The sequence below is a fragment of the Chiloscyllium punctatum genome, chromosome 4, assembly GCF_047496795.1.
Source record: "Chiloscyllium punctatum isolate Juve2018m chromosome 4, sChiPun1.3, whole genome shotgun sequence".
Classification (NCBI taxonomy): domain Eukaryota; kingdom Metazoa; phylum Chordata; class Chondrichthyes; order Orectolobiformes; family Hemiscylliidae; genus Chiloscyllium; species Chiloscyllium punctatum.
Genome location: NC_092742.1, coordinates 21,878,879 through 21,905,461, shown reverse-complemented (window position 1 = coordinate 21,905,461; position 26,583 = coordinate 21,878,879). Strand labels below are relative to the sequence as shown.

Below are 26,583 nucleotides of genomic sequence, written 5' to 3'. Positions count from 1 at the left end.
AATTGTTTAAATGTAGTATTGAAGAGTAAATCTGTACAAAATTATACATGGCAAAAATACTAAAATCACTACCTCTCAAGCACACGCAGTGATATTCATTCAATTCTTCACCTGTGTTGAGCTGGCTTTATTATAGTCAGTATTGTCGAAGGATGCTACCTGACACAACTTTCTTAGATTTAGGATAGCTCATTTAAAGTTCCCATTTCCAATTGGCAAATAATACTCTAGTTGGAAGTAATCGCATGACAATATGAAGATGACACAATGAGGCCTAGGTGTCACTTTCTTCAATTTGATCTCATTGCCAAGATGAAGAACTGGAATTTTTGGATCTTTGGCACTGGAATGTCACCAGATGGACCCATAAACAAGGAGTAGAAAACATTCAAGAAAAATAAGTTGGAAGCCAATGCCACTTAGTTTAAAACTTCTCCACATAACAACTTAATTTACTATGAAACAAAACTCTTTTATACAATTTTGTGGAACCTGTACGTGCCCTACGTTTTTATTCAACAGGTATGGAGGTATTGACAAACAGCAAACACCAATCTTTTGATGTAAACATAAGTTTACTGCCTTTTTAAAATCTGGGGGCACCATAGTCATCCGGCATCCGTTCAATGTTGTACCTGAAAAAAAAATTGGACAGCGGAGTGTTAAAATTCAAACTGCTCATATCAATCAAATCTGTTCAGCTATATGTATGAAAGGAAATGAATGCATTTAATAATAGTAACTCTCATGACCTCAGGATGTTTCTAAGTGCTTCACAGACAATTAATTTTGAAGCTCAGTCACTTATGTAACATTGGACAATGTCGCAGCCAGGTTTTGCACACACTTTTACAACATACACTGAGATAAATGATCAGCTCAAATGTTTCGAGCGGTTAGTTGAGGAAATGGTCGAGTGCTATTGCTCTTCAAATAGTTCCATGGAATCCTTCTCTTTCAGACAAACGGATAAGACCTGCTTTAATAATTGATCCAAAAGACAGCAACCCCTCAGTAAGGAGATATTACTGAATAACTGTTACATTGCCAGAAATCCTAGAATAGAATGGCAAACTAGGTTATTTATACAAAGATTAAAGTTAATCCCGATTATTGCAGTATTTTGCTTACAAGCCCCATTAATTCTTGATTTATACTTAGTCCCACAGAGACGCTACTGTATAGACTCCACCAACACCTGTTTCTCTTGCTGCTCAATATTTCTACTCAAACTGATTCTACATCTTGATCTTCAGCCAGGAGTATTCCCCATTACAGTACTAAACCATCATTACAGTGCTACCCTCTTTCTTTCTAGTAACTTTCAGAAATGTCAAGCACCCTGGAATAGTCAATTCCCAGTATTGGTCACTTTGAAACCTCAGGGTAAAATTTGATTGTGATTATGCTTATTTTCATTTGTGTCATTGACTCTTCTGTCTTGGTACAAATCCTACATGCATTCAGCCAAGTAACCTTCAGTTTTATATTAACAACTTTCCCCAATTCTGAACATATTTTTCCTTTTTTCTTTCAAAGGATTTGGATGTCACTGGGAAGGGTAGCATTTGCTGTCCAGCCCTAATTACCCTTGAACTGAGTGGCCTGATAGATCATTTCAGAGGGCTTTTATAAGTGAATCATGTAACTGTGGATCTGGACTGCTAATTGAGACCAGATGGGTTTTTTCTGACACTGGATGGCACTTTCATGGTTACCATTACAAATACATAGCTTTTAACTCCAGAAGTTGGAATGGTTGAGGAAGGATCCAGTTATTAAGGTTCAAATCGGTACACATGTGTAGGTAGGATAAAGGCATTATTTTCAGCTAGAGACAAAATAGCAGAACCATACTGTTCTCTGGATTACTACCTAAATCAGCAGCAAATTGGCATATAGTAAATATGATCAGATAATTGAATATCTGGCTCAAAGATCTGATGGGAAAATGAGTTTCAATTAATTAAGCATTACCAACGATATTAGCAAAGGACGAGCTGTTCTGTTTGGAATGTGCTTCATTTGAACCACAGTTGAGCCAATAACTAGAGCTGTAGATAGGAGTTTGAATGAATATCAGGTGGGGCAGGTTTTGGAAGACTGCAAAGTATAGCACAGATCAGGCCCTTTGGCTCTCTATGTTGTATCATCCTCATTCCCACTCTTATGATCAGACTAACCTACATACCCTTCACTGTACAATCTTCCATATGCAGCATTTTGAACAGAGTGGCAAGGAGAAAGGACGGAGCGAAACAAGGCTGCCAGGTAAGTCAGTTTCTCCCACTTAAAAAGAGACTTAGCTCGAGAATTGTGCCTCCATTTTAAACAAAGCGGCGAGGAGAGAGGGCGGAGAGAAACGAGGGCTGCCAGGAAGTTTTTAAGTGGATGAGATCTAAACCAGAGACCATACACCATAGGGCCTCCATCCCACCTACCTCCACTAACCTTACTAAGGGTCTGTAAACTTGGCAAGTTTTCAGGTTTTCGTTTTTTTTTCATTTCTTCTCTTCCCTGTTTAATCCTGTGTGGGCTTTCAGATTAGCGGGGTATGGATGTTAGGGCAGTTGCATGTTCCTCCTGCAGAATGTGGCAGGTGAGAGACACGACACACGTCTCTGCCGACCATACTTGCGGGAAGTGCACCCAACTGCAGCTCCTTGAAAACAGAGTTAGGGAACTGGAGCTGGATGAACTGCGGATCATCCGGGATGCTGAGGGAGAAATTGAGATGTACATGGAGGTGTCATTCCTCAGAAACAGGATAAGGACAGCAGTGTTACAGTCAGGGGGAGGAAAGGAAACTAACAGATACAGTAGGGATCCCCTGTGGACGTTCCCCTCAGCAATAAAGTATACCATTTTGGTTATTGCAGGTGAGGGCGGTCTACCAGGGGAAAGCCAAAGTTGTCAGGTCCCTGGCACTAAGGCTCAGAAGGGAAGTGGGGAGAATTGAAAAGTGCTAGTGTAGGGGACTCAATAGTTAGACAGATTGACAGGAGATTTTGTGGTCAGGAACGGGACTCCCGGAAGGTATGTTGCCTCCCTGGTGCCACGATCCAGGATGTCGCCAATTGGGTTTACAAGATTCTGAAGGGGAAGGGCAAGCAGCCAGAAATTGTGGTATGTATTGGCACCAATGATATAGCCAGGAAAGGGATTGAGGATCCGAAAAGTGACCACAGAGAACTAGGTTGGAAGCTGAAGAGGAGAAATAGAGTAGAGTAGTGTTCTCAGGTTGGCAACTGGTGCCACGAGACAGTGAGGTGAGGAACAGGCGAGTGCAGCTTAACACGTGGCTATGCAACTGGTGCAGGAGGGAGGACTTCAGATACTTGGACCATTTGGGATGCTTTCTGGGGAAGGTGGGACTTGTACATGAAGGACGGGTTGCACCTGAATTGGAGGGGCACAAATGTCCTGGGTGAGAGATTTGTTGATGTGGTTCGGAAGGGTTTAAACTAGTTTGGTTGGTGGGTGGGAACCACAGCTACATATCTGAGAGGGGGGTAGTTAGATATGGGAAACTGATAGAATGGAATAAATCTATTGGAGGGTTAAACATGTGATGGAACAAAGGGATTGGTTAAAGTGTGTCTGCTTTAACACAAGGAGTGTCAGAAATAAGAGTGATAAACTTAGAGCATGGATCGGTACATGGGATTATGATGTTGTGGCCATAACCGAGACATGGGTTTCACAGGGGCAAGAATGGTTGTTAGATGTTCCAGAGTTTAGAACGTTTAAAAAGAACAGGGAGGGTGGAAAAAGTGGAGGGGGTATAGCATTGTTAATCAGAGAGTGCATCACAGCTACAGAAACGAAGGTTGTTGAGGAAGATTTGTATGGGAGGAAGTTAGGAACAGCAAGGGAGCAACCACCTCATAGGGGGTTTTCTAATTGCAGTAGGGAGATTGAAGAATTCATAGGCTGGCAGATTTTGGAAAAATGCAGATGTAGCAGGGTTGTTGTTATGGGTGACTTCAACTTTCCCAATATTGACTGGAACCTCCTTAGTGCAGATGGTTTGGATGGAGCCATATTTGTCAGGTGTGTTCAGGAGGGTTTCTTTACTTGGTATGTAGACAGGCAACGAGGGGAGAGGCCATTTTGGATTTGGTGCTTGGCAATGAGCCAGGACAGGTGTCAGACCTCGCAGTGGGAGAACACTTTGGTGACAGTGACCATAATTGTCTCACATTTACCATAGCCTTGGAGAGGGAAAGGAGCAGTTACCAAGGGAGGATATTTAATTCAGGAAAAGGAAATTATGACGCAGAAAGGGCACAACAGACATGTGGAGACAGTTTAAGGAGCAGTTGTTGCAAGTGATGCACAAATTTGTTCCGCTGAGACAGGCAAGAAGGGGCAAGGTTAAGGAGCCTTGGATGACAAGAACAGAGGAGCTTCTCGTCAGAAGGAAGAAGGCAACTTAGGTAATGTGAAGGAAGTGTGGATCTAGCACAGCTTTAGAGGATTACAGGCTTACTAGAAAGGAGCTCAGAAATGGATTGAGGAGAGCCAGGAGGGGGCACAAAAAAGGCTTGGCAGGAAGACATAGGGAAAACCCAAAGACATTTTACTCATACATTAGGAACAAGAGAATGATCGGGGGAAGATAGCATAGGGGACTTGTGCGTCGAGTCTGAACAGATAGAAGAAGCCCTAAATGAGTTTTTTGTTTCAACTTTCACTAAGAAAACAGACCTTGTTGTGGATGAAAACTTGAGGAGCTGGGAGACAGGTTGAACAGATCAAGATTAATGAAGTTAACGTACTGGAAATTTTGGCAAACATTAAGATTGATAAGTCCCCAGAACCAGACCAGATTTATCCGAGGTTGCTCGGGAAGCAAGAAAGGAGATTGCTAAGCTGTTGGCAAAAATCTTTGCTTCCTCACTCTCCACGGGAGTCATACTGGAGGTTTGGAGGGAGGCAAATGTTGTTCCTCTTTTCAAGAAGGGTAATAGGGAAATCCCTGGCAATTACAGACCAGTCAGTCTTACATCAGTGGTCAGCAATGTTTTGGGAAGAATTCTGAGGGACAGGATTTATGACTAATTGGAAAAGCATAGCGTGATTAAAGGCAGTCAGCGTGGCTTTCTGAGGGCAGGTCATGCCTTACAAATCTTATTGAGTTCCTTGAGGAGGTCGACAAAGGTCGAGCAGTGGATGTGGTGTATATGGACTTCAACAAGGCATTTGATAAGGTTCCCCATGGTAGGTTCATTCATATAGTCAGGAGGTAGGTATACAGGGAGATTTGGCTATCTGGATTCAGCATTGTCTGGCCGACAGAAGGCAAATGGTTGTAAATGGAAAGTACTCTGCCTGGAAGTCAGTGGTGAGTGGTGTCCTGCAGGGCTCTTGTTCTTTGTAGTTTGTATAAGTGACTTGGATGAGGAGGTTGAGGGGCGGGTTAGTAAATTTTCAGATGACACAAAGGTTGGAGGTGCCGTTGATAGTATCGAGGGCTATTACAGGCTGCAGCGTGCCAGAAACAGGATGCAGAGCTGGGCTGAGAAATGGCAGATGGAGTTCAACCTGGATAAATGCGAAGTGATACATTTTGGAAGGTCGAACTCGAATGCAGAATATAGGATTAAAGACAGGATTCTTGGCAGTGTGGAGGATCTTGGTGTTCGAGTGCATAGATCCCTCAAAGTTGTCACCCAAGTGGATAAGTTGGTTAAGAAAGCATATGGTGTTGTGGCTTTCATTAACGGGGTTGGGGGGGTGGTTTGCTGCAGCTCTACAAGATCCTGGTGAGACCACACTTGGAATATTGTTTCCAGTTCCGGTCGCCCTACTATAGGAAAGATATGGAGGCTTTGAAAAGGGTGCAAAGAACGTTTACCAGGATGCTGCCTGGACTGGAGGGCTGCCATATGAAGAGAGGTTGACTAAGCTCAGACTTCTCTGTTGAGAGAAGGAGGAAGAGAGGTGACCTGATAGAGGTATACAAGGTAATGAGAGACATGGATAGAGTCAACAGCCTGAGACTTTTCTCCAGGGCAGGATTGACTGGCATGAGGGGTCACAGTTTTAAGATATAAGGAGGAAGATATAGATGAGATGTCAGAGGTAGGTTCTTTACACAGAGAATTGTGAATGCATGGAATACGTTGCCAGTGGTGGTGGTGGAAGCAGCGTCATTAGGGATATTTAAGCAATTGCTGGACATGCATATGGATAGCAGTGAATTGAGAGGTGCGTAGCTTAGGTTATTTTATTTTAGATTAGGAATAATCCTCGGCACAACATTGTGGGCCGATGAGCCTGTTCTGTGCTGTACTTTTCTATGTTCTATGCCTATCCAAGAGTCACTTAAGTGTCCCTAATGTATCCGACTCTACTACCATTACTGGCAGTGCATTCCACGCACCCACTACTCTCGGAGTAAAGAACTACCTCTGACATCTTCCCTAAACCTTCTTCCAATTACATTAAAATTATACCCCCTTGTGATAAACATTTCCGCCATGGGAAAATGTCTCTGGCTATCCACTCTGTCTCTGCCTCTCAACATCTTGTACATCTCTATCAAGTCACCTCTCATCCTTCTTCGCTCCAATGGGAAAAGCCCTAGATCCCTCATAAGACATGCTCTCCAGTCCAGCAGCATCCTGATAAATCTCTCCTGCACCCTTTCTAAAGCTTCCACATCTTTCCTATAATGAGGCAACTAGAACTGAACACAATATTCCAAGTGTGGTCTAACCAGGGTTTGAAAGAGCTGCAGCATATCCTCATTTGGAGATGGGAGATTTTAGGGGAAAGCATAAGGCAGTTGTATGAGATGACGATTAAATAATGAGAGTGTGAGTGTATGAAATAGTGTACAAACATAAGACTATATCAGCAAATAAGTTCATTTTGAGGACATGGTGGTTCAATTGTAGTGTCCCATGGACAGCTGTTTCACACTGTTACTACGCAATAGCAACACAAGTGGTCTTTGCCAAAACAAAATGACTATCAAGCCAAAAAGACATTTTGCCTATCACACAAATGAATAATATGCTGTATGAGTTCCAGCACCAATGTGATGCCAGTTATATCATCTGTACATCAACAAGACTGGTGGATCCTAGCAGCATATCCCTTTTGAACAAGTAAGGTACTGACCATACCCAACCAGCCCACACTTGCAAAACCTGCAATAGTGTCAAACATTATATGTGATTCTACAATTGGATAACATTTACTACATAATCTTGCGTGTGAAGAACAACTCGAAGAACCAGTTTAGGTTTGTTTATCAGGCTTGCAATATGCTAATTTTGAATGTAGCAGAAACTACATATGTTAATACATAGGGCCTTGTTCTTTGCTGACAGGATAAGTGTGCACAGTGTGCCTGCTCTTATTGATCAGGCCAGACCCCCTCAAAACATTTTAAAAGGTAGCCCAGACCCTAACTTTTTCTTATTTTAAAGGTAGATGTAGAGCTGATATTCCAGGAGTGATGCAGCTGGTCAAACCACTCAGCTTTAAGCAATACAGAATTTATTTAAACACAACGGTTGAAACACAAATAAAAGAAAACAGAACTTAGAATAACTTATTTGAAAATCCAACCGACTTAATATTGCAACTTAACATAGGAGCTGTTCCAATTCCCACCACATCCCATAAACACACCCCTTGGCAAAAGGTAAATTCAAACACAGGCTCTTATAGGCAGGAGAGAGTTCAGAGAGAAGTGTCAGGCGAGAAATATCTGTTGAAGCATGGAACCTTCTTTTCACTGTAACTGCTTTCATTACCAGCAGGTTCTGACTGCCTGTTAGAAACAAACCAAACTAGAAAAAAGAAACCCCTGAATTGCCACTTCCCTTCCACTGTTTAAAGTAGCCACTTCCAGACATATTGACACCTCTGCTTTCACAACCCCTCTTCTTTTATGACCCCTCTTAAAAAAAACAAGGACAAGATAACCTTGTTAAAGGGACAGCATCATCACACTGTTTCAAGATCAAAACAGGTGACAGCCATATGCAGGTTCATTTCTCAGGGCAATTCCCTGACCAGAGTCAACCTGTCTAATTTCAAATTTAAACAAAGTCTGGCAATTAGTAGTCAATCATTATCTGCCACATTTTCCATAGCAACACTTTATCAATCAGAGTCTACTTGGCTGCCAAACAGTAGCGTCTCTCATGTAGTATAGCTGTTGGCTTTTCCCATTATTGACATTCTTGCATAAAAATATAGAAATTAGGATTTAAAAAAACATATTCATGGGAATGAGGGGATCACTGGCTTAGCCAGCATTTATTGTCCATCCTGAATTACTAGAGGGCAGTTGAGAGTCAACATTGCTGTGGGTCTAGCCACATGTAGGCTAGACCAGGTAAGGACAGCTGTTTCCTTCTCTAAAGGACATTAGTGAACAAGCATTTTTCCCGACAATTGATAATGGTTTTGTGATCATCAATGGACTCCTAATCCCAGATTTTATTTTGAATTCAAATTCCACTATCTGCCATGGCAGGATTCAAAGCCAGCTCCCCTGAAAATTACCTGAGTTTCTGATTAATAGTCCAATGCCTTTGTATAGCAGGCCATTTGGAAGATCTCTGCCTTTCAACAGGATTTCTGCTGATTTGCTATCTCAGTGACATATTCCTACTTTATTTCCATACCCCTTGATGCCCTTAAAATTTAAAAAAAAATTTTCTTTAATATATTTAGTGCCTTGGTCTCCTTCTGTAGAAAATTCCATAGGTTCACTACCCTTTGAATGAAGAAATATTTTCTCATCTCAGTCCTAAGTAGTCTACCTCATATTCTAAGGCCACGATCCCTGACTCCCGCAAACAGGGAAAACATCCTCCCTATATCTAGTCCGTCCGGCCAGGTTAGAATTTGTACGTTTCAATTAGATCCACTCTCATCCTTCTAATTTGTTATGAATACAAGCTTAATTGAATAATCTTTCATCATAGACGGAATGGCGGGACTGACCTATCAGCTTAGTGCAACAGAGGTTCACTTTCTTGAAGGCAAATATATCCTCTCTCAGGTAGTGATCCAAACTGCAGGAAATGCACCAAAAATAGTCTCACCAAGGCCCTGAATAACGGCAACAAGAGGGGACTTCTGAACTTAAATCCTCTTGCAGTGAAGACCAATATACTATTTGTCTTCTGAGTTGCTTGTTGCACAGGTCTATTTTCATTGATTAGTGTACAAGGACATCAGTGCCGATGGGTGGAACACAAAAGGTTTTGGCAAAACGGATCTTCTTCTGCAATACTCAAGATGTTTTTCATTCTGAGACTGTATCCTCAAGTCCAAGTCTCTCCTGCCAGTGGAAACATCTTCTCCACATTCATTCCATCCAAGCCTCTCCGTATTCTAAATTTCAATCATATACCCCCTCATCCTTCTAAACTCCATTGATGCAGACCTAGAGTACTTAACCTGCTCCTCATATGATAAGCAGCTTAATCCTGGAGTTCATTATGGTGGCTAAAGTAAGATGCTCCAGCCAGAGCTCCTCTGCTCACCAGCTCCTTTTCCTCTTTTTTTTTCTCCCTCTCGCTGAGGGAAAGGAAAACCGAGTCCTAGATCAGCCCGACTCGGAGATTAGTCGCGGCCCAGCTGCAGCAGAGTGGCCATGTGTCGAGTCCAGGAAGCGAGTTGCAGCTAGAGCCCAGAGCAACAGCAGAGTGTGAGCAAGTTAAATCTGGAAGTGAGTTGCACGCTGGAGCGCAGAGTGGAAAGCAGAGCGAGGGTGGGTCGAATCACAAAAGCGAGTTGGGGCCGGAAGAGAACGCAGTGATCGCAGGCTGAGTCCTGGAAGTCAGTCACAGCCAAAGCCTGGAGCAGCAGCAGCAGAGTGTGATCGTGGCAGCGCTGGGAGCCAAGTTGTGGCCAGAGCCAGAACAGCAGAGTGAGCACAGACTGGCTAAGGGATGAGTCCGAGAGGTGAGTCTTGGACGGAGGCCAGAGTGTACAGGCAGCACTGCCTCATATTCTGAAGCCTGGCAGATATGCACTCTGAAAAAAGTACTATAACTTGAGTACTTTAAAAGACACTTGATTCTCATTCTGTATTATCTAAACGCCCTATTCCTATGCTAGTCTACTTTTATTTTACTATTTAAATTCTGTAACACTTAAAGTATCAGTATCTTGGTGGCACCAAGAGACGACATTACTAACTTTTTGCTGCATTCAATAGAGTGCATGTGACAATGAAGGCTTATTTTTGTAGACTTCCTCTCAACCCTCCTACAACGCCAGCGCATCCTTCCTACGATTCTTAAAGGAATCCTGAACTAGGACTCCTAAGTTCCTTTGTGCTTCAGATTTCCAAAGCCCTTCTCCATTTGGAAAATTATCTGTATCTCTACTCTTTCTACTAAAGTGCATAACCTCTCACCTTCCTACCATATTCCATCTATCATTTCTTTACCCAGTCTCCCACCCTGTCCAAGCGCTCTACAGACTTCCTGCTTCCTCAACAGTACCTATTCTTCAAAGTACCTTTGTGATAACGGCAAACCAAGCAACAATACCGTCCATTCCTTCATCCAGATCATCAATGTATAATACAAGTAGTTGTGTTATACTGACCCCTGCAGAACCCCATTAGTCACCAGCTGCAAAAACACACCTTTATTGCCATTCTCTGCCTTTTTCTGGTCAGCCAATCTTCTATCCATGCCAGTACCTTGTTCCAAACTAGGGATCTTATCTTATTTACCTTGTGTATTAGATCAGCTACTTAGAGCGCACATGACAATGAAAGCTATTCTATTCTTATAGACTTCCTCTAGACCCTCCTCCAACGCCAGCACATCCTTCCTTCGAGTCGTGGCCCAAAACAGCTCTCAATATTCCAAATGTGGTCGGACCAGAGTCTTGTACAACATTCTCATTTGATGAGTAAATATTTCTTCATTCAAAAGGGTAGTGAACCTGTGGAATTCTCCACATGATTGATGGCAGCTTGTCAAAGATCACATCCATTGGCTTTGCTTTGTCTAACTTGCCAAGATTCAGAAGACAATTGGTAGATTTTGAATTCAAAGACCATAAGGATATGAATTTTATAAGAAAGAAACTGTCAAGGTTGGGTCCTGTTTGATAGACAGGGAGCAGCATAAAAAGCTTTTTCTTTTCTTAAATGTTCTCACCTATGATTAGAGATGTACATAATAGGGACTCCTGGAATTTTTCGGATCCTCCTCTTGAGATCTCTGTCCACTGTCGCCACAATGTAACATTTGTGCTGCAAATGTGAGCGTAAGGAAATTTGAAAGTTGCCTTTTGAAAAAAAAACTCTCTAATTATAGGCATTGCACTTCAGGATGGATGCGAGACTGTTGGAGGAGCCACAGGTGAGATTTACTAGAGTGCACCCAGGAATGAAGAATTACAAACTTTCTGGATAGATTGGAGAAACTGGTCTGTTCTCTTTAAAGTAGAGAAGGCCAACAGCAAATTTGGTTGAGTTATTTAAAATAGCACACCTTTTGTATAAGAGTCAATAAAGAGAATTTTTTTAATCTAGTTGAAGCTTTGATAACAGGTGGCACAAATTTAAAGGTGACTGTTTGAAGATCTAGAGGTGATAAGGAAAAGACTATGTAGTGGTCGTCATGATTTGGAATGCAGAGCCTGAGAAGTTAGCATGTACAAATTCAATAGTTTTAAAATGGGAACAGCCAAATTAGTTGAAGGAAAAAAAAGATTGCAGAAATATGGGGAAAAATCAGGAGTACAATGAAGTGAATTGCTCTTCGAAACCGTCAGTTCAAACTCACTAGAGCAAAATACCTCTTTTAGCAACGTACTAGAATATGATTTTCTGCAACAGTTAAACTCAAGTTTGTGTACGGGGACGGGACTGAAGAAGAAATACAAATAATCTGGGCTACTGTTACAATCTTGCAAGTAAATTTAAGGCCTGAATGGACACAATTATAATGTATGTCTCACGTTCACACCCCAATCTTGGATGTATTGCATCATCACAATTGGAATAGTAGTTCTTGGTGCTACCGTTGCCCTACTCCATGTTACACGCATTACTTAATAAAGATTGCTGGGAACATACAAGTGGAGAGACAATGGGCGAAGTTATATTTCTCATGGCTACATATGAAGAATGGCCATTTGTGTGAATTGAAAGACACTGGCGGTACTTGTAAAATAGTAGCCCAATGTCATTAAAAAAGGTAGATATTGGTTGGGGAGAAACAACTAAAATGAATGTTCACCAAAATATTTTAAAAACAATGAGTATATTTTTTACTTACCTGTGTGACTCTCTGCACTAGACAATCATCAGCATATGTTCCTTTGTGTGTGCAAGGTAATCTCTCGAACCGTGGATCCTTTGCTATTCTGGAAAAGTAAACAAAAATGCTATAAATTCAAGAATACATTATGATCTTCCAATGACTGACACTGAACATATTTCCAATTTCTTCTCTGTAGATATTTTTGGCTTCCATGTGTTAGAATTATTCCTGTTGGTAAATCCTAGATTTCTATCTTAGCATGTCTTCACTTGCCTAGACAGCTAGAGAAATACTCAACACTTCAGGACAGGAGATCTCATGTTTAAAATATGCACAAGAATAGCTACTGCTTGCATTTTCAGTGCCTCAGGAACACTGTACGTAACGTCACCTCTAGACTAGTGAGCTGCACCTTCTGGGAGGATACTAACCAAAGAATATAGCTCGTGGCAAGAACTTCTGTGTTGAGTCTTTTCATGTGGGAAAAAGTCTTTTCTTGTGCTAAACCTACTAAATGTGGGATTCTGATTGACCAGAGTACTTTCCCGTTCTTACTGCTAGTGGCAGGCACAGGAGAAGGATTTACAGATTGCCAAGTCATCTTTCTGGCTACGTCATTTGGCCTGTTTGAGGGCAAAGTATCTTCCATGACCATCAAGTTCTAATGTGGGTCTTGATTCCAGAGCTTTTTGCTAGGAAAGAGAGAGATGCTACCCACTGTATTTTGAAAACTCCTGCCAGCAAGCTAGAGGCCTGCGCAAATGATAGAAATGGGTGTTTAAATGTCACCATTGTGGATGCAGAATTCAAATTCAGTCAATTAAATACATGTGGAATGAAAAAAACGAGTATCTCTAAATGGTTAAACGCAACTTGCCCATGGGAACACCACTCCAAATTTCTCTGCATCCTGACCTGGAAATTGATTCACTGTTCCTTCATCAATGTTCAGTCAAGATCCCAGGGACCCTCCTAATCAGTGTACTTTCACAATATGGACTGCAGTTGTACAAGAAGTGGCACACAATGACCATCTCAAGTGCAAATGGGCATGAGTAATCAATGCTGACCTTGACATCATCTTTCACATCAAATGAATGATTAAAAAGTATAATTATTCCTAGCTGAATAGCTGAATTACAGTGAAACATTGATGAACCTGTTTGAGAAGTTGTTTTACCTTAGCGCAACTCTGTACTTCTGTCCCAGCTTCTCAATTTCTGCCATCACACAGTCCGTGATACAGGGAACACCTAGAGAAAATTCAGGTGAGGTCACAACTTTTATCCTATGCTTTATTTTATTGTGGAAATTCTGACTCTCCTTCTCTCTTTAAATTTTAAGCATCCTTGCTAGCTGTGCCCATCTTACAAGAAGTAAGATAGTTTTGTCCAATTCTTCACAATTTTATGGAAATAATCACTTGCAGTTAACTCATGAAAGAACTCCATCCTTTACGGAAAATGAACAAATTCATTTGTTCATCTGTGGTTGGATATGTCTCCCAGTGCCTTTCTATCTTTATGTTTTGTTATCGCACTCTTGCATCTTAAGTTTCTCTATACCTACAATGCTGTTAGGAAGCGACTTCCAGGATCTTGACCTGATGACAATGAAGGAGTGACAATATAGTTCCAAATCAGAAGGGAGTATGGCTTGCACGGGAGCTAGCAGGTGGTGATGTTCCTATGAATCTTACGACATTGTCCTTCTAGGTGTTACAGCATGTGGGTTTGGAAAGTGATGTTACAGAAGCTATGATGAACTACTGCAGTATATCTTGTAGATGGTGCATACTACCTGTTGATGGTGGAAGGAATGAATGTTGAAGATTTTGGATAGAGTGACAACAAAGTGTGGTCTTTCCTGGATAGCATTAAACTTTTAAGTGTTTTTCGAGCTGCTCTCATCCTGGCAGGTGAAGAGTATTCCATCGTTCTTCATTTCTGCCTTCACCGCACCCCCACCTCACAGGACGTTGACAATGGGACATTCAGCAACGTTTATGCCACTGAATGCTATGAGATACTCATTCTGTAGATCTCGTCTATCATATTGCATCTGTCTTTCTGTCACCTCCTTTATGTCCTCAAGCATCCATTTTCCAGTCATAATGTAGACTAGTGAGTTTTCTCTTGCTTGTGTGCATTTCTGATTCTCTCTCTGTTCTTACAATTAGTAATGAGGAGACTAGGCACGTCCCAATGTCTGAAATTTTGAACACGGGGATAATTCTCAAAGAAGCAAAAGCTGGCATCTTTTGCCACAAGGTAAAAAATCAAGATCCAGAATGTCATGTGTGAGATATGCTGCTTGGAAGAAAGGAGGTGAGAGATGAAGAGTGTTTAAATGCAAAAGCGGTCTATTCATTTCCGAGTACAGATCAGTTTACAGAAATTGTACAGATTATGTTCAAGTCAACCAGGCAATTCAGAAAAAAATCCTAGACTGTACAATTAGGTTCTGATAGTATCGCCTTGCTTCTCTTTCTTCAACATTCAGCATCTGCTTTGCTCTCAGATTGAGTGTTGTGCAGTACTTTTGACTTGATTGTACCTGCTGCAGAATTCACAGCTCAAATTGCAAAAAAAATTTCAAGAAAAACTTTTATTTTGCTCTTGCCCATTACCAGCAATCTCTTTCTTAAAATACCTTTTTTGTAATTTAAGCTGTGAACTCTGCATCAGGTGCAACCAATTCAAAAATACTGCACACTTTGTTTGTTTTGACATCGCTCACCTCCTTTCTTCCATGCAGCATATCTCACCTGATCTCACACATAATATTCTGGATCTTGATTTTTTTTAATCTTTTGGCATAATATGCCAGTTTTTGCTTCTTTAAGAATTATTTCCATTTTCAAAATTCAGGCAGTGGGACATTCCTATTCTCTCAATTACTAATTGTAGAGAGAGAGAGAGAGAGAGAGAGAGAGAGAGAGAGAGAGAGAGAGAGAGAGACACACACATTAGAAAAGTTTGGGAGAAGATTTGTAGCTCGGGTGCTCGGTTGTTGTGGTTCTGTTCGCCGAGCTGGGAATTTGTCTTGCAAACGTTTTGTCCCCTGTCTAGGTGACATCCTCAGTGCTTGGGAGTTACATGAGCAAAACTAATATAGTGTACAAAATCCCATGCAAGGACTGCACAAAACACTACATCGGACAAACAGGAACACAGTTAACGATCCGTATACACGAACACCAACTAGCCACGAAACGACACGACCAGCTATCCTTAGTAGCCACACACACAGACGACAAGCAACATGAATTCGACTGGGACAACACTACCATTATAGGGCAAGCCAAACAGAGAACAGCCAGGGAATTCCTAGAGGCATGGCACTCATCCACAGACTCTATCGACAAACACATCGACCTGGACCCAATATACCGGCCACTACAGCGGACATCTCGGACTGACAACCGGAAGCGGCAGAGACAGGCCAATATAAATGCTGGAAGAAACAGCACAGAAACACTTCACAGGAGGCTCCCAAGCACTGAGGATGTCACCTAGACAGGGGACGAAACGTTTGCAAGACAAATTCCCAGCTCGGCGAACAGAACCACAACAGACATTAGAAAACTCACTAATCTACATTATGATTGGAAAATGGATGCTTGAGGACATAGAAAAGAAGCAAAGATAGATGCTTTATGACAGACAAGGGATCTGGGTAGTTGATAACCTGCATTACCCTTTAGCATTTCAAAAAGTTACCTTGCAGCTAAGGATGTCTCTGAGATTTTGCCCTATCATCAAATTCCACTAATGTTTATGTAACATTTTGAAATTCTGCTAGTTCATCTCCTTCATGCAAAAAAGCTGAACAGACATAGAAGCAAAGAGCAGCTGTAGGTCACCCGGCTCCTTGAACATGCCCTGCCATTCAATAAGATCACCAGTTGATATAATTTCTTGACATTCCTGCATATCCCATTAACCTTTCACCTTATATTGAATCTCTCTCTGCCTTAGAAGTACTTAGTAACTCCACTTCCATCATCATTTGAGGAAGAGCATTCCAAAGACTTATAAACGTCTATAAGAAATAATTTTTTATCATGCTTGTCTTAAATGGGCAATTTCTTATTCTTAATTAGCAATATCTAGTTCTAGAGATTTTCCCACGAGGAAACATTCTTTCCACGTACACCCTGTCAAGATCCTCATGATCATTTATGTTTCAGTCAAGTCGCCTTTTATTCTTTTAAACCCCAGTGGACATAAGCCTAGTCTGTTCAACCTTTCCTTAGAAGACAACCCATCTATTCGAGGTATTAGTCTAGTAAACCTTCTCTGACTTTTCAAAGCACTTATATATTTCCTTAAATAAAAAAAAAGAGACCAATAAACTGTACACAGGGCTCAAGAGGTGATGCCACTCATATGGCTGAAGCATAATCTTCCAATGTTTGTATTCAATTCCCCTTGCAATACGTGATGATATTCCATTAGCTTTGCAAAACTCTTGATCTACTTGCATATTAAGCTTTTGCAATTCATGCACTAGGACATCCAGATCCCTTTGCACTTTAGAGCTCTGTAATCTCTCATCAGTTACACAAGATGTTAGATTTAAATTTAGATACTTCCTTTCCCATTTGTATTATCAGTAAATCTAGTAGCTGTCCCTTTATTTAAATTTTAAAATGTTAAAGATTGAGCACTGATCCCTGTGGCACACCATTTGTTGCATTGTTGTAAGATATAACAAAGTGACTCATTTGTCCCATTTTCTGCTTCCTGTTAGCTTGCCAATCTTTTATCCAATGTTAACCCTGACACCAATTACACATACAGACAGTTGTTGACATTGAATTTTGCCTGTGTGAAAATACTCAGTCTGTAGGTTCAAGATCAACTAAGCTGTACAAAGCAGAAATATTTGGGAAGCAAGAGCATTAGGATGTCAAAGACAACAGTGCAGCTGTCTGAAACTGTGCTGACAGTCAACACTGGCTGGAGGAGGAGCTACATTGTTGACCCCTTGTTTTAATCTATGAATTCTGCAGAAATGCTCTTGTCACTGAAAGCACTTCATTGTAATAGAAAAAAGACAAAGAAAAAAAATTCAAAACATGCTGACAGGGTAAACAATAAATGCAGCGTTCTCCTGTATCTGCAACTGTGTCCTGCAACTGATCCCATAGATAGTAATACAAGCTCAACTAAAATCCCAAACTCTAACATGACTGATTCTACAGTGCACTGTTCTTTGCCAGAGTTCCATCTTAGGACAGGGAGGAGAAATGCCCACAGGAAAAGGCATTTAAGGCAGTCACTTTCTCCAAACTGGTAGAGGCACTTGAAGTTAGCAAAGGTCAGGTAGATTAGAGTATTGATAAGGGAAGAAAACAAAATTGATATCCTCACTCTAAACCACTTTATCAGACTTTTGAGTGTATCTCTGTAAGGTTAACGTTGATCTCATTCTGCATCTTCTTGGCAGCTGTTACTCTAACGCACTTGTATGGTACAATCTGCCTGTAGAGGACTTTGACAACACTTTTCACCATACCTCAGTACATGTGACAGTAACAAATCAATTCAAAATAATATCCAGCATAAAGGAAAGATAACAGAACAGATACATAAATAATTATATTACATACTAGGTGACTGACAAGCACTCACACTTTGCATACAAGCAGTCCATCATCGATTGAACAATGTCCAGCTTATTCTTGATGGAGAAGTTGATGAAATTGGTGTCAACTAGGATATAATAGGGAGGGCCCAGCTGTGTGTTATATTGGAAAAACAGGCAAGAAGGATACTTGACCCTAAGAAAGTAACAAGAAAAGTCTGTAATTTCTCAAATGATTAAATGTTATTTTTAATGTATTTTACTTAAATAAAATTATCACAATTGCTAAATTTTGCAACTAAACAAGGAGTGTTTAAAAATGTTTTGTAGATATATTTATCTATGAATGAACAGTGTGAACATTTTCAGGTTCTCAGAATTCCCACTTAGCTAATACCATATAGAACATAGAACATAGAACAATACAGCACAGAACAGGCCCTTCGGCCCACGATGTTGTGCCGAAGTTCTATCCTAGATTAAGCACCCATCCATATACCTATCCAAATGCCGCTTAAAGGTCGCCAATGATTCTGACTCTACCACTCCCACGGGCAGCGCATTCCATGCCCCCACCACTCTCTGGGTAAAGAACCCAACCCTGACATCTCCCCTATACCTTCCACCCTTCACCTTAAATTTATGTCCCCTCGTAACACTCTGTTGTACCCGGGGAAAAAGTTTCTGACTGTCTACTCTATCTATTCCTCTGATCATCTTATAAACCTCTATCAAGTCGCCCCTCATCCTTCGCCGTTCCAACGAGAAAAGGCCGAGAACTCTCAACCTATCCTCGTACGACCTATTCTCCATTCCAGGCAACATCCTGGTAAATCTTCTCTGCACCCTCTCCAAAGCTTCCACATCTTTCCTAAAGTGAGGTGACTAGAACTGCACACAGTACTCCAAATGTGGCCTAACCAAAGTCCTGTACAGCTGCAACATCACTTCACGACTCTTGAATTCAATCCCTCTGCTAATGAACGATAATACACCATAGGCCTTCTTACAACCTCTATCCACCTGAGTGGCAACTTTCAAAGAGCTATGAACATAGACCCCAAGATCCCTCTGCTCCTCCACCTGACTAAGCACCCTACCATTAACCCTGTATTCCGCATTCTTATTTGTTCTTCCAAAATGGACAACCTCACACTTGGCAGGGTTGAACTCCATCTGCCACTCCTCAGCCCAGCTCTGCATCATATCTAAGTCTCTCTGCAGCCGACAAATGCCCTCCTCACTGTCCACAACTCCACCTATCTTCGTATCATCTGCAAATTTACTGACCCACCCTTCGACTCCCTCATCCAAGTCATTAATAAAAATTACAAACAGCAGAGGACCCAGAACTGATCCCTGCGGAACTCCACTTGTAACTGGGCTCCAGGCTGAATATTTACCATCTACCACCACTCTCTGACTTCGACCGGTTAGCCAGTTTTCTATCCAATTGGCCAAATTTCCCTCTATCCCATGCCTCCTGACTTTCCGCATAAGCCTACCATGGGGAACCTTATCAAATGCCTTACTAAAATCCATGTACACTACATCCACTGCTCTACCCTCATCCACATGCTTGGTCACCTCCTCGAAGAATTCAATAAGACTTGTAAGGCAAGACCTACCCTTCACAAATCCGTGCTGGCTCTCCCTAATCAAGCAGTGTCTTTCCAGATACTCATAAATCCTATCCCTCAGTACCCTTTCCATTACTTTACCTACCACAGAAGTAAGACTAACTGGCCTGTAATTCCCGGGGTTATCCCTATTCCCTTTTTTGAACAGGGGCACAACATTCGCTACTCTCCAGTCCCCTGGTACCACCCCCGTTGACAGTGAAGACGAGAAGATCATTGCCAACGGTACTGCAATTTCCTCTCTTGCTTCCCACATAATCCTAGGATATATCCCGTCAGGCCCGGGGGACTTGTCTATCCTCAAGTTGTTCAAAATGTCCAACACATCTTCCTTCCTAACAAGTAGCTCTTCTAGCTTACCAGTCCGTTTCACACTCTCCTCTTCAACAATACGGTCCCTCTCGTTCGTAAATACTGAAGAGAAGTACTTGTTCAAGACCTCTCCTATCTCTTCCGACTCAATACACAATCTCCCACTACTGTCTTTGATCGGACCTACCCTCGTTCTCGTCATTCTCAGGTTTCTCACATACGCATAAAATGCCTCGGGGTTATCCTTGATCCTATCCGCCAAGGATTTTTCATGCCCTCTCTTAGCTCTCCTAATCCCTTTCTTCAGGTCCCTTCTGGCTATCCTGTATCCCTCCACTGCTCTGTCTGAGCCCTGTCTCCTCAACCTTATGTAAGCCTCCTTCTTCCTCTTTACTAGACATTCAACCTCCCTCGTCAACCAAGGCTCCCTCACACGACCATTTCTTTCCTGCCTGATAGGTACATACATATCAAGGACACGTCGTATCTGCTCCTTGAAAAAGTTCCACATTTCCACCACATCCTTCCCTGACAGCCTATGCTCCCAACTTATGCTCCTCAAATCCTGTCTTACAGCATCGTAATTTCCCTTCCCCCAATTGTAAAATCTACCTTGTTGTGCGCACCTATCTCTCTCCATAACCAAGGTGAAAGTCACAGAATTGTTGTCACCATCACCAAAATATTCACCCACTAACAAGCCCATCACTTGTCCCGGTTCATTACCGAGTACCAAATCCAATATGGCCTCCCCTCTGGTCGGACAATCTACATACTGAGTTAGAAAAGCTTCCTGGACACACTGCACAAACACTGCCCCATCCAATCTACTTGATCTAAAGAGCTTCCAATCAATATTTGGGAAGTTGAAGTCGCCCATGACTACGACCCTGTGGCTTCTGCACCTTTCCAAAATCTGTTTCCCAATCTGTTTTTTCCACATCTCTGCTGCTATTGGGGGGCCTATAGTAAACACCCAACAAGGTGACTGCAACTTTCCTATTTCTGACTTCAGCCCATACTACCTCCAAAGGCAGATCCCCCTCAAACTTCCTTTCTGCAGCCGTTATACCATTTCTAATTAGCAATGCCACCTCCCCTCCTTTTTTACCACCCTCCCTAATCTTACTGAAACATCTGTAACCAGGAACCTCCAACAACCATTCCTGTCCCTCATCTGTCCACGTTTCCGTGATGGCCACATCGTAGTCCCAGGTACCGATCCATGCCTTAAGTTCACCCACCTTATTTCTGATACTCCTTGCGTTGAAGTATACGCACTTGAGCCCATCTCTGTGTCCGCAAGTATTCCCTGTCAGTGCTACCTTCTCCACAGCCTCCCTACAGTCTTGGACATCCTGACACACAGCTAGCTTACTTGCATGACTACAAGTCCGGATCCCATCCCCCTGCCAAATTAGTTTAAACCCCCCCCGAAGAGTGCTAGCAAACCTACCCCCCAGGATATTGGTGCCCTTCTGGTTCAGGTGCAACCTGTCCTGTTTGTACAGGTCCCACCTTCCCCAGAATGCAGTCCAATTGTCCAAATACCTGAAGCCCTCCCTCCTACACCATCCTTGCAGCCACGTGTTCAACTGCACTCTCTCCCTATTCCTTGCCTCACTGTCACGTGGCACCGGCAACAACCCAGAGATGACGACTCTGTCTGTCTTAGCTTTTAGCTTCCATCCTAACTCCCTGAGCTCTTGAATGACCTCCCCATATTGGAGGCCATATTGGATTTGGTACTCGGTATTACACAGTACTTTACCCTGTTACCAGATGCTGCTAGCCCATCATGCAACACACAATCTTTTGGTCAAGAGAAAATTCCACCCTATTTTGTACTCTTTCTTCTTTCTATTTTTGTTATTAAGAAGGCATCACCTCATTTTTCTATCAAATTCCTTGTCAAAATTATTCAGATGACAATTTGAATCAATCAGCTGGTAAGGAATAAGCCTGATGTGCAGTATGTGACCGACACAAGTAATGATGTGGCAAGTTCCATGTAAGTTTGCCTACCATGCGAAAGGCAAGCATCCATTACATAACTGAAGGGCTTGTGAGATTTGAAACAAGATAGTTATTTCCGTCATTTATAAAATACCTTGCAAGAAATGTATCAAACACTACGTTGGACAAACAGGCAGATAACTAGCCACTAGGATACATGAACATCAAATAGCCACAAAAACTCATGACCCACTATCACTAGTATCCTTGCGTACAGATGAGGAAGAACACCACTTTGACTGGGACAACACATCCGTCCTAGGACAAACCAAGCAGAGACATGCACGAGAATTCCTGGAAGCATGGCATTCCAACTACAACTATCAACAAACACCGACTTGGACCCCTTGACCATCCCCTGAGAAAAAGAACAGTAAGTGACATCACCAACACCGGAAATGACATCACCGACCCAAGGAAACCTATACACAAATAGAAAGCGGGACATAACACCAGTGCTTCACCGGAGGCCCGCTGATGATGTTATCTAGTATGGTGACAAAACGTCTGAAAACATTTCAGCTCAACAAGCAAACTTATATCCAGAACCTCAACCTGAGCTACAAATCTTCTCAAAACTCGCTAATTTGGAACAAGAGCTTGAAGCTAGTTAGTGTGATCAGACCCTTGGATGTGTAGGGAAGGTACCTATCATAATTCCAACAGGTTTGGTGTAAAGATGGGTAAAGAATAAAAACTCGTTGAACTTAAAGGTGCAGTTCAGTCATTAGGTGCTGGGATGTGGATAGCACTGCAAATCTAGCAGAGGTACTAACTCCTAACTAGAAAAGGAATAGGATGCCTGTCAAAGTTGCTTGTTGTTAGACTGCACAGTTGTAGCTGATTACCTTATGTTACAACTGCCAAATAGGGGATCGGGTATTTATTTTGATGGGCAGTGGTTGTAAAGCAGGCAAACATAATTCTGAAGTGATCTGGTTTCTCAGCAGCTTGTTTTGGAGGTCCAAACTTTGAAATGAGTTCCCATGCATGCCACTCTCCTGACTGATCAATTACACAACACTGTTTCATGGGAATCTCTTGCCCTAGACCACCCCAACTTAACAATTGGTATCAGGCAAAGTTAAACTCTCTCAGGCATCCAACAATGCATTGTTTAGTCACTTCTGGACCCACAGCTCCGAAGTGGAAGAAAGCCACCCTTGATCTCGAGGGACTGCCTAAGAAGCGATCAAGAATGACCAAATATTGCCCAAAGTCCTTGATGCAGAATGTTGATGATTCAATGTACTACTGCAGTTATTCAGCAATGAATCCCTAAGTAGTGAAATGCATTAATAATTATTATAAAGTGAAAATTTTGATAAGCAAGCTTTACTTTGACAAGTACAGAGTGCTCATTGCTGTTTGCAATACAGACAGCACAGATACATTTCCATTCCTCATATGCATTCATTTTTAACAATATAAACTGCTAATTTAAACATATAATCTGTAAAGGTGAGTTCCATACATACACTTCTTTGATTTTCAGAGCACTGGGATCATCCTTCATTTTCTTCTGTGGCTTTGCTCTGTCTTTTTCATTTCTGGAAAAAGACAAATGATATACCTTATGTATTAAAACAATTCCTCAGGGAAATAATGACCAGTAGTATGAAGAAGCTGAATTCACAGTTTGTATCAACTGCCATCAGTTGAAAGCAAGAAATCTCTTAAAAACCTCAAAGTTAGAAACACTCCGTTAACCTTTTCACAAAAGTGCTTACTGTAGTTTCACGGGCACCAGCCATTGATTATCATCAAACACAAGTAGCTGATATTCATGTAAGAAACTTGACAGGGAATGTCAAATTGTTACTTGCTTACAAGGTCATTACAGCTTAATCAATATCCCCCTTTCCCTATCCAACTACTGAGTTCAAGGATCAGCAATCTAAAATAATTTTCCCTCTTTCAACGGATCAAGACAAATTGCAGGGATCGTATTACTGTCCCTAACAAGATCCAACAACTTCGAATGGATGGAGGATTAAGGTGAGACTTTTCTACTCTGAATAGAGGAAAGCTGTGACTTGCATTTTGTGACTGAAAGCAGGGGTCAAAACAAGGATAGTACCATGTCATTTTGCCAACAATTTTAAGAAATACAATACCTATAATTTTCATAGGAACTGAAAGAGTATAAAAAGCTCTTCCCATTCATATGGCAACAATTTTAAGAGAATACGAAGTGTTTTAGACTAGTTCTGATGACACCACTACTTTTCAGGTCGAGTGGAACAGTTATAATGTCATTGGACTGGTATTTCAGATTCTCACCAAATACATTGGGGACATGGTTTGAATTGCTATCAAAACAACCGATGAATTAAATTCAAGTAACAAAACCTGAAATTTAAAGTTTGTGTTAATGACTGTGAAACCTTTTTTTGTAAAAACCAAATCTGTTTCACTATTATCATTTAGGGAAGAAAATCTGCGATCTTTACCTGATCTGCCTATCTGTTACTCCAGAATTACAACAATTTGGTTGACTTGAAATGTTCTTGAAAGTCACTCAGTCCAACGGCAATAAGGAATGGGCAATAAAATGCTGTCCTTGCCAGCAACAGTTACATCCCATGAAAGAATATTTAAAAAGAGCAATACAACAGAGCAGCAGAAAAAAAATAGCAAACATTAGGTTAGTCAATCCTTTTAAGTCTCCTCTAGCCTTAATTGAAAAAAACTTACATTCGCGAATCTCGCAAACTAATCATTCGCTTCATGACTGCGTATTTTCTAGTTTTCTTTGCTTTTCCCTGAAAAAACAAAATGAAATTTTAAAAAGGCCCAAATGGCACATGCAAACAGTAATAATGTCAACAGCCAGATATCAAAGCACAAGAATAAAATTAACAAGTCAATTGCACACCTAATTTGTCTCCTTATGAACGATGTGCTAACTGTAAGCTTAACTTTGAATTGTAGTTACATAGTTAGAATAAGGATGCTCCAGAGAACATCCATGAATATATTTTTCACCAATCAACTGAAATTGATGCCCTTTGATTCTTGACCCTGATATATTTCTTCAGATATCCATAGCACCTGATGCAAAAAGTATTAGATTAGATTACTTACAGTGTGGAAACAGGCCCTTCGGCCCAACAAGTCCACACCGCCCCGCCGAAGCGCAACCCACCCATACCCCTACATCTACCCCTTACCTAACACTACGGGCAAGTTAGGATGGCCAATTCACCTGACCTGCACATCTTTGGACTGTGGGAGGAAACCGGAGCACCCGGAGGAAACCCACGCAGACACGGGGAGAATGTGCAAACTCCACACAGTCAGTCGCCTGAGGCGGGAATTGAACCCGGGTCTCTGGCACTGTGAGGCAGCAGTGCTAACCACTGTGCCACCGTGCCGCCCACTATTAGCTTTCCAAAAATGATATTTACAGTAGAAATATTCTCCATTTTATTTGGACTGCAACCATCTTAAATGAGACACAGAATGTTTAACAGAAACTGAGAGCGAGTGGGCAAAGCCAACAATTTGAGATTTTATTCTGATGGAATTACTATGTGGAAGAGTAGGGTCACCAACCATCCCATATTTTACAGGATCGTTTTGATTTCGTTGTCCTGCATCTCGTAGCATTTCCTCCTAAAACAGTTTGATTTCTGACGTCCTTGTGCTTTTTGTAGATTAGTCAAGATATTTGTTATTTCACTCAAATTTCACCCCAAGAGTTGCTCATGCTGGAGAGAGAGAAATGAGACCAACTCACTCCCACCTGATCGTCAATCTGATCACCCTGAAGATAGGGAATGAAATCCTCCCCTCAAAAATAAGAGTTAGTCATCCTAGAGTCAGGGGAAAGAGATAGAGTAGCCTGAGCTCCGACGGATGGGTACGGTCTATTAAACTCAGCAGAGAGTTCGGTGTCTTGGGGAGGGGTGGGAGGCGCAGATTTAAAGTGATTGGTAGACAAATCCGAGGACAGATGAGGAAAAAAAAGTTTCATCCCAAAGGTGATAGTGAATGGAGGCAGAAATCCTCAACCCATTACAAAGGAGCCATGGAGATGCACCTCAAACACGGTTAGGCGCAGGGCCACTGACCAAACGCTGGGGAGGAGAGAGAAATTGCTGGAGAAACTCAACAAGCCTTGGCGGCCTCTGTGGAGAGAGTTCAGTCACCCTCCTTCAGATGGGGATGGGAGATTGGGCAAGACAGCTCGCGGTGAGCCAAGGGTGGCCTCTCTCAGCGCCGGAACCGTTTTTTAAAAATGATTAGATTACTTACAGTGTGAAAACAGGCCCTTCGGCCCAACAAGTCCACACCGCCCCGCCGAAGCACAACCCACCCATACCCCTACATTTACATCTACATCTGCATCTGCATCTACCCCTTACCTAACACTATGGGCAATTTAGCATGGCCAATTCACCTGACCTGCACATCTTTGGAGTGTGGGAGGAAACCGGAGCACCCGGAGGAAACCCACGCAGACACGGGGAGAATGTGCAAACTCCACACAGTCAGTCGCCTGAGGCGGGAATTGAACCCGGGTCTCTGAGGCAGCAGTGCTAACCACTGTGCAGTTCTACGGCTCGAAACAAAAACGCTCCTGCGGCCGACAAAACATCCACGAAACGAAAGGCATTGCCCACACGGACGGCCCAGGCCGCGCTCCGCCTCGTCGTTACCATGTTGTCTTCTTCGATGCTCCGGGCGGATGATCGCGTCATCGGTAAGCGCCGGCCTGAGACGTCATCAGTGGAGCGACCGGCTTCTTCCAGCTT

General features: G+C 42.1%; 1 protein-coding gene across 3 annotated transcripts; it reads right to left on the bottom strand.

Annotated features, from left to right (window-relative positions):
- Window positions 1-481: 481 nt before the first annotated feature.
- On the bottom strand, window positions 482-26,577 carry fcf1 (FCF1 rRNA-processing protein). Of its 3 annotated transcripts, none has more exons than XM_072568226.1 (8): window positions 26,488-26,577; window positions 24,521-24,588; window positions 23,302-23,373; window positions 17,903-18,051; window positions 13,444-13,516; window positions 12,279-12,366; window positions 11,154-11,248; window positions 482-635 (listed from the first exon to the last, which is right to left on the bottom strand). In XM_072568226.1, the coding sequence occupies exons 1-8, from the start codon at window positions 26,527-26,529 to the stop codon at window positions 587-589; spliced, it is 636 nt and encodes a 211-aa protein (XP_072424327.1). In that variant the 5' UTR covers window positions 26,530-26,577; the 3' UTR covers window positions 482-586. The 3 variants fall into 3 exon arrangements, with proteins under 3 accessions (XP_072424327.1, XP_072424326.1, XP_072424328.1); XM_072568225.1 differs by lacking the exon at window positions 26,488-26,577 and adding an exon at window positions 25,382-26,001; XM_072568227.1 differs by lacking the exons at window positions 11,154-11,248; window positions 26,488-26,577 and adding an exon at window positions 25,382-26,016.
- Between the last annotated feature and the right edge of the window lie 6 nt (window positions 26,578-26,583).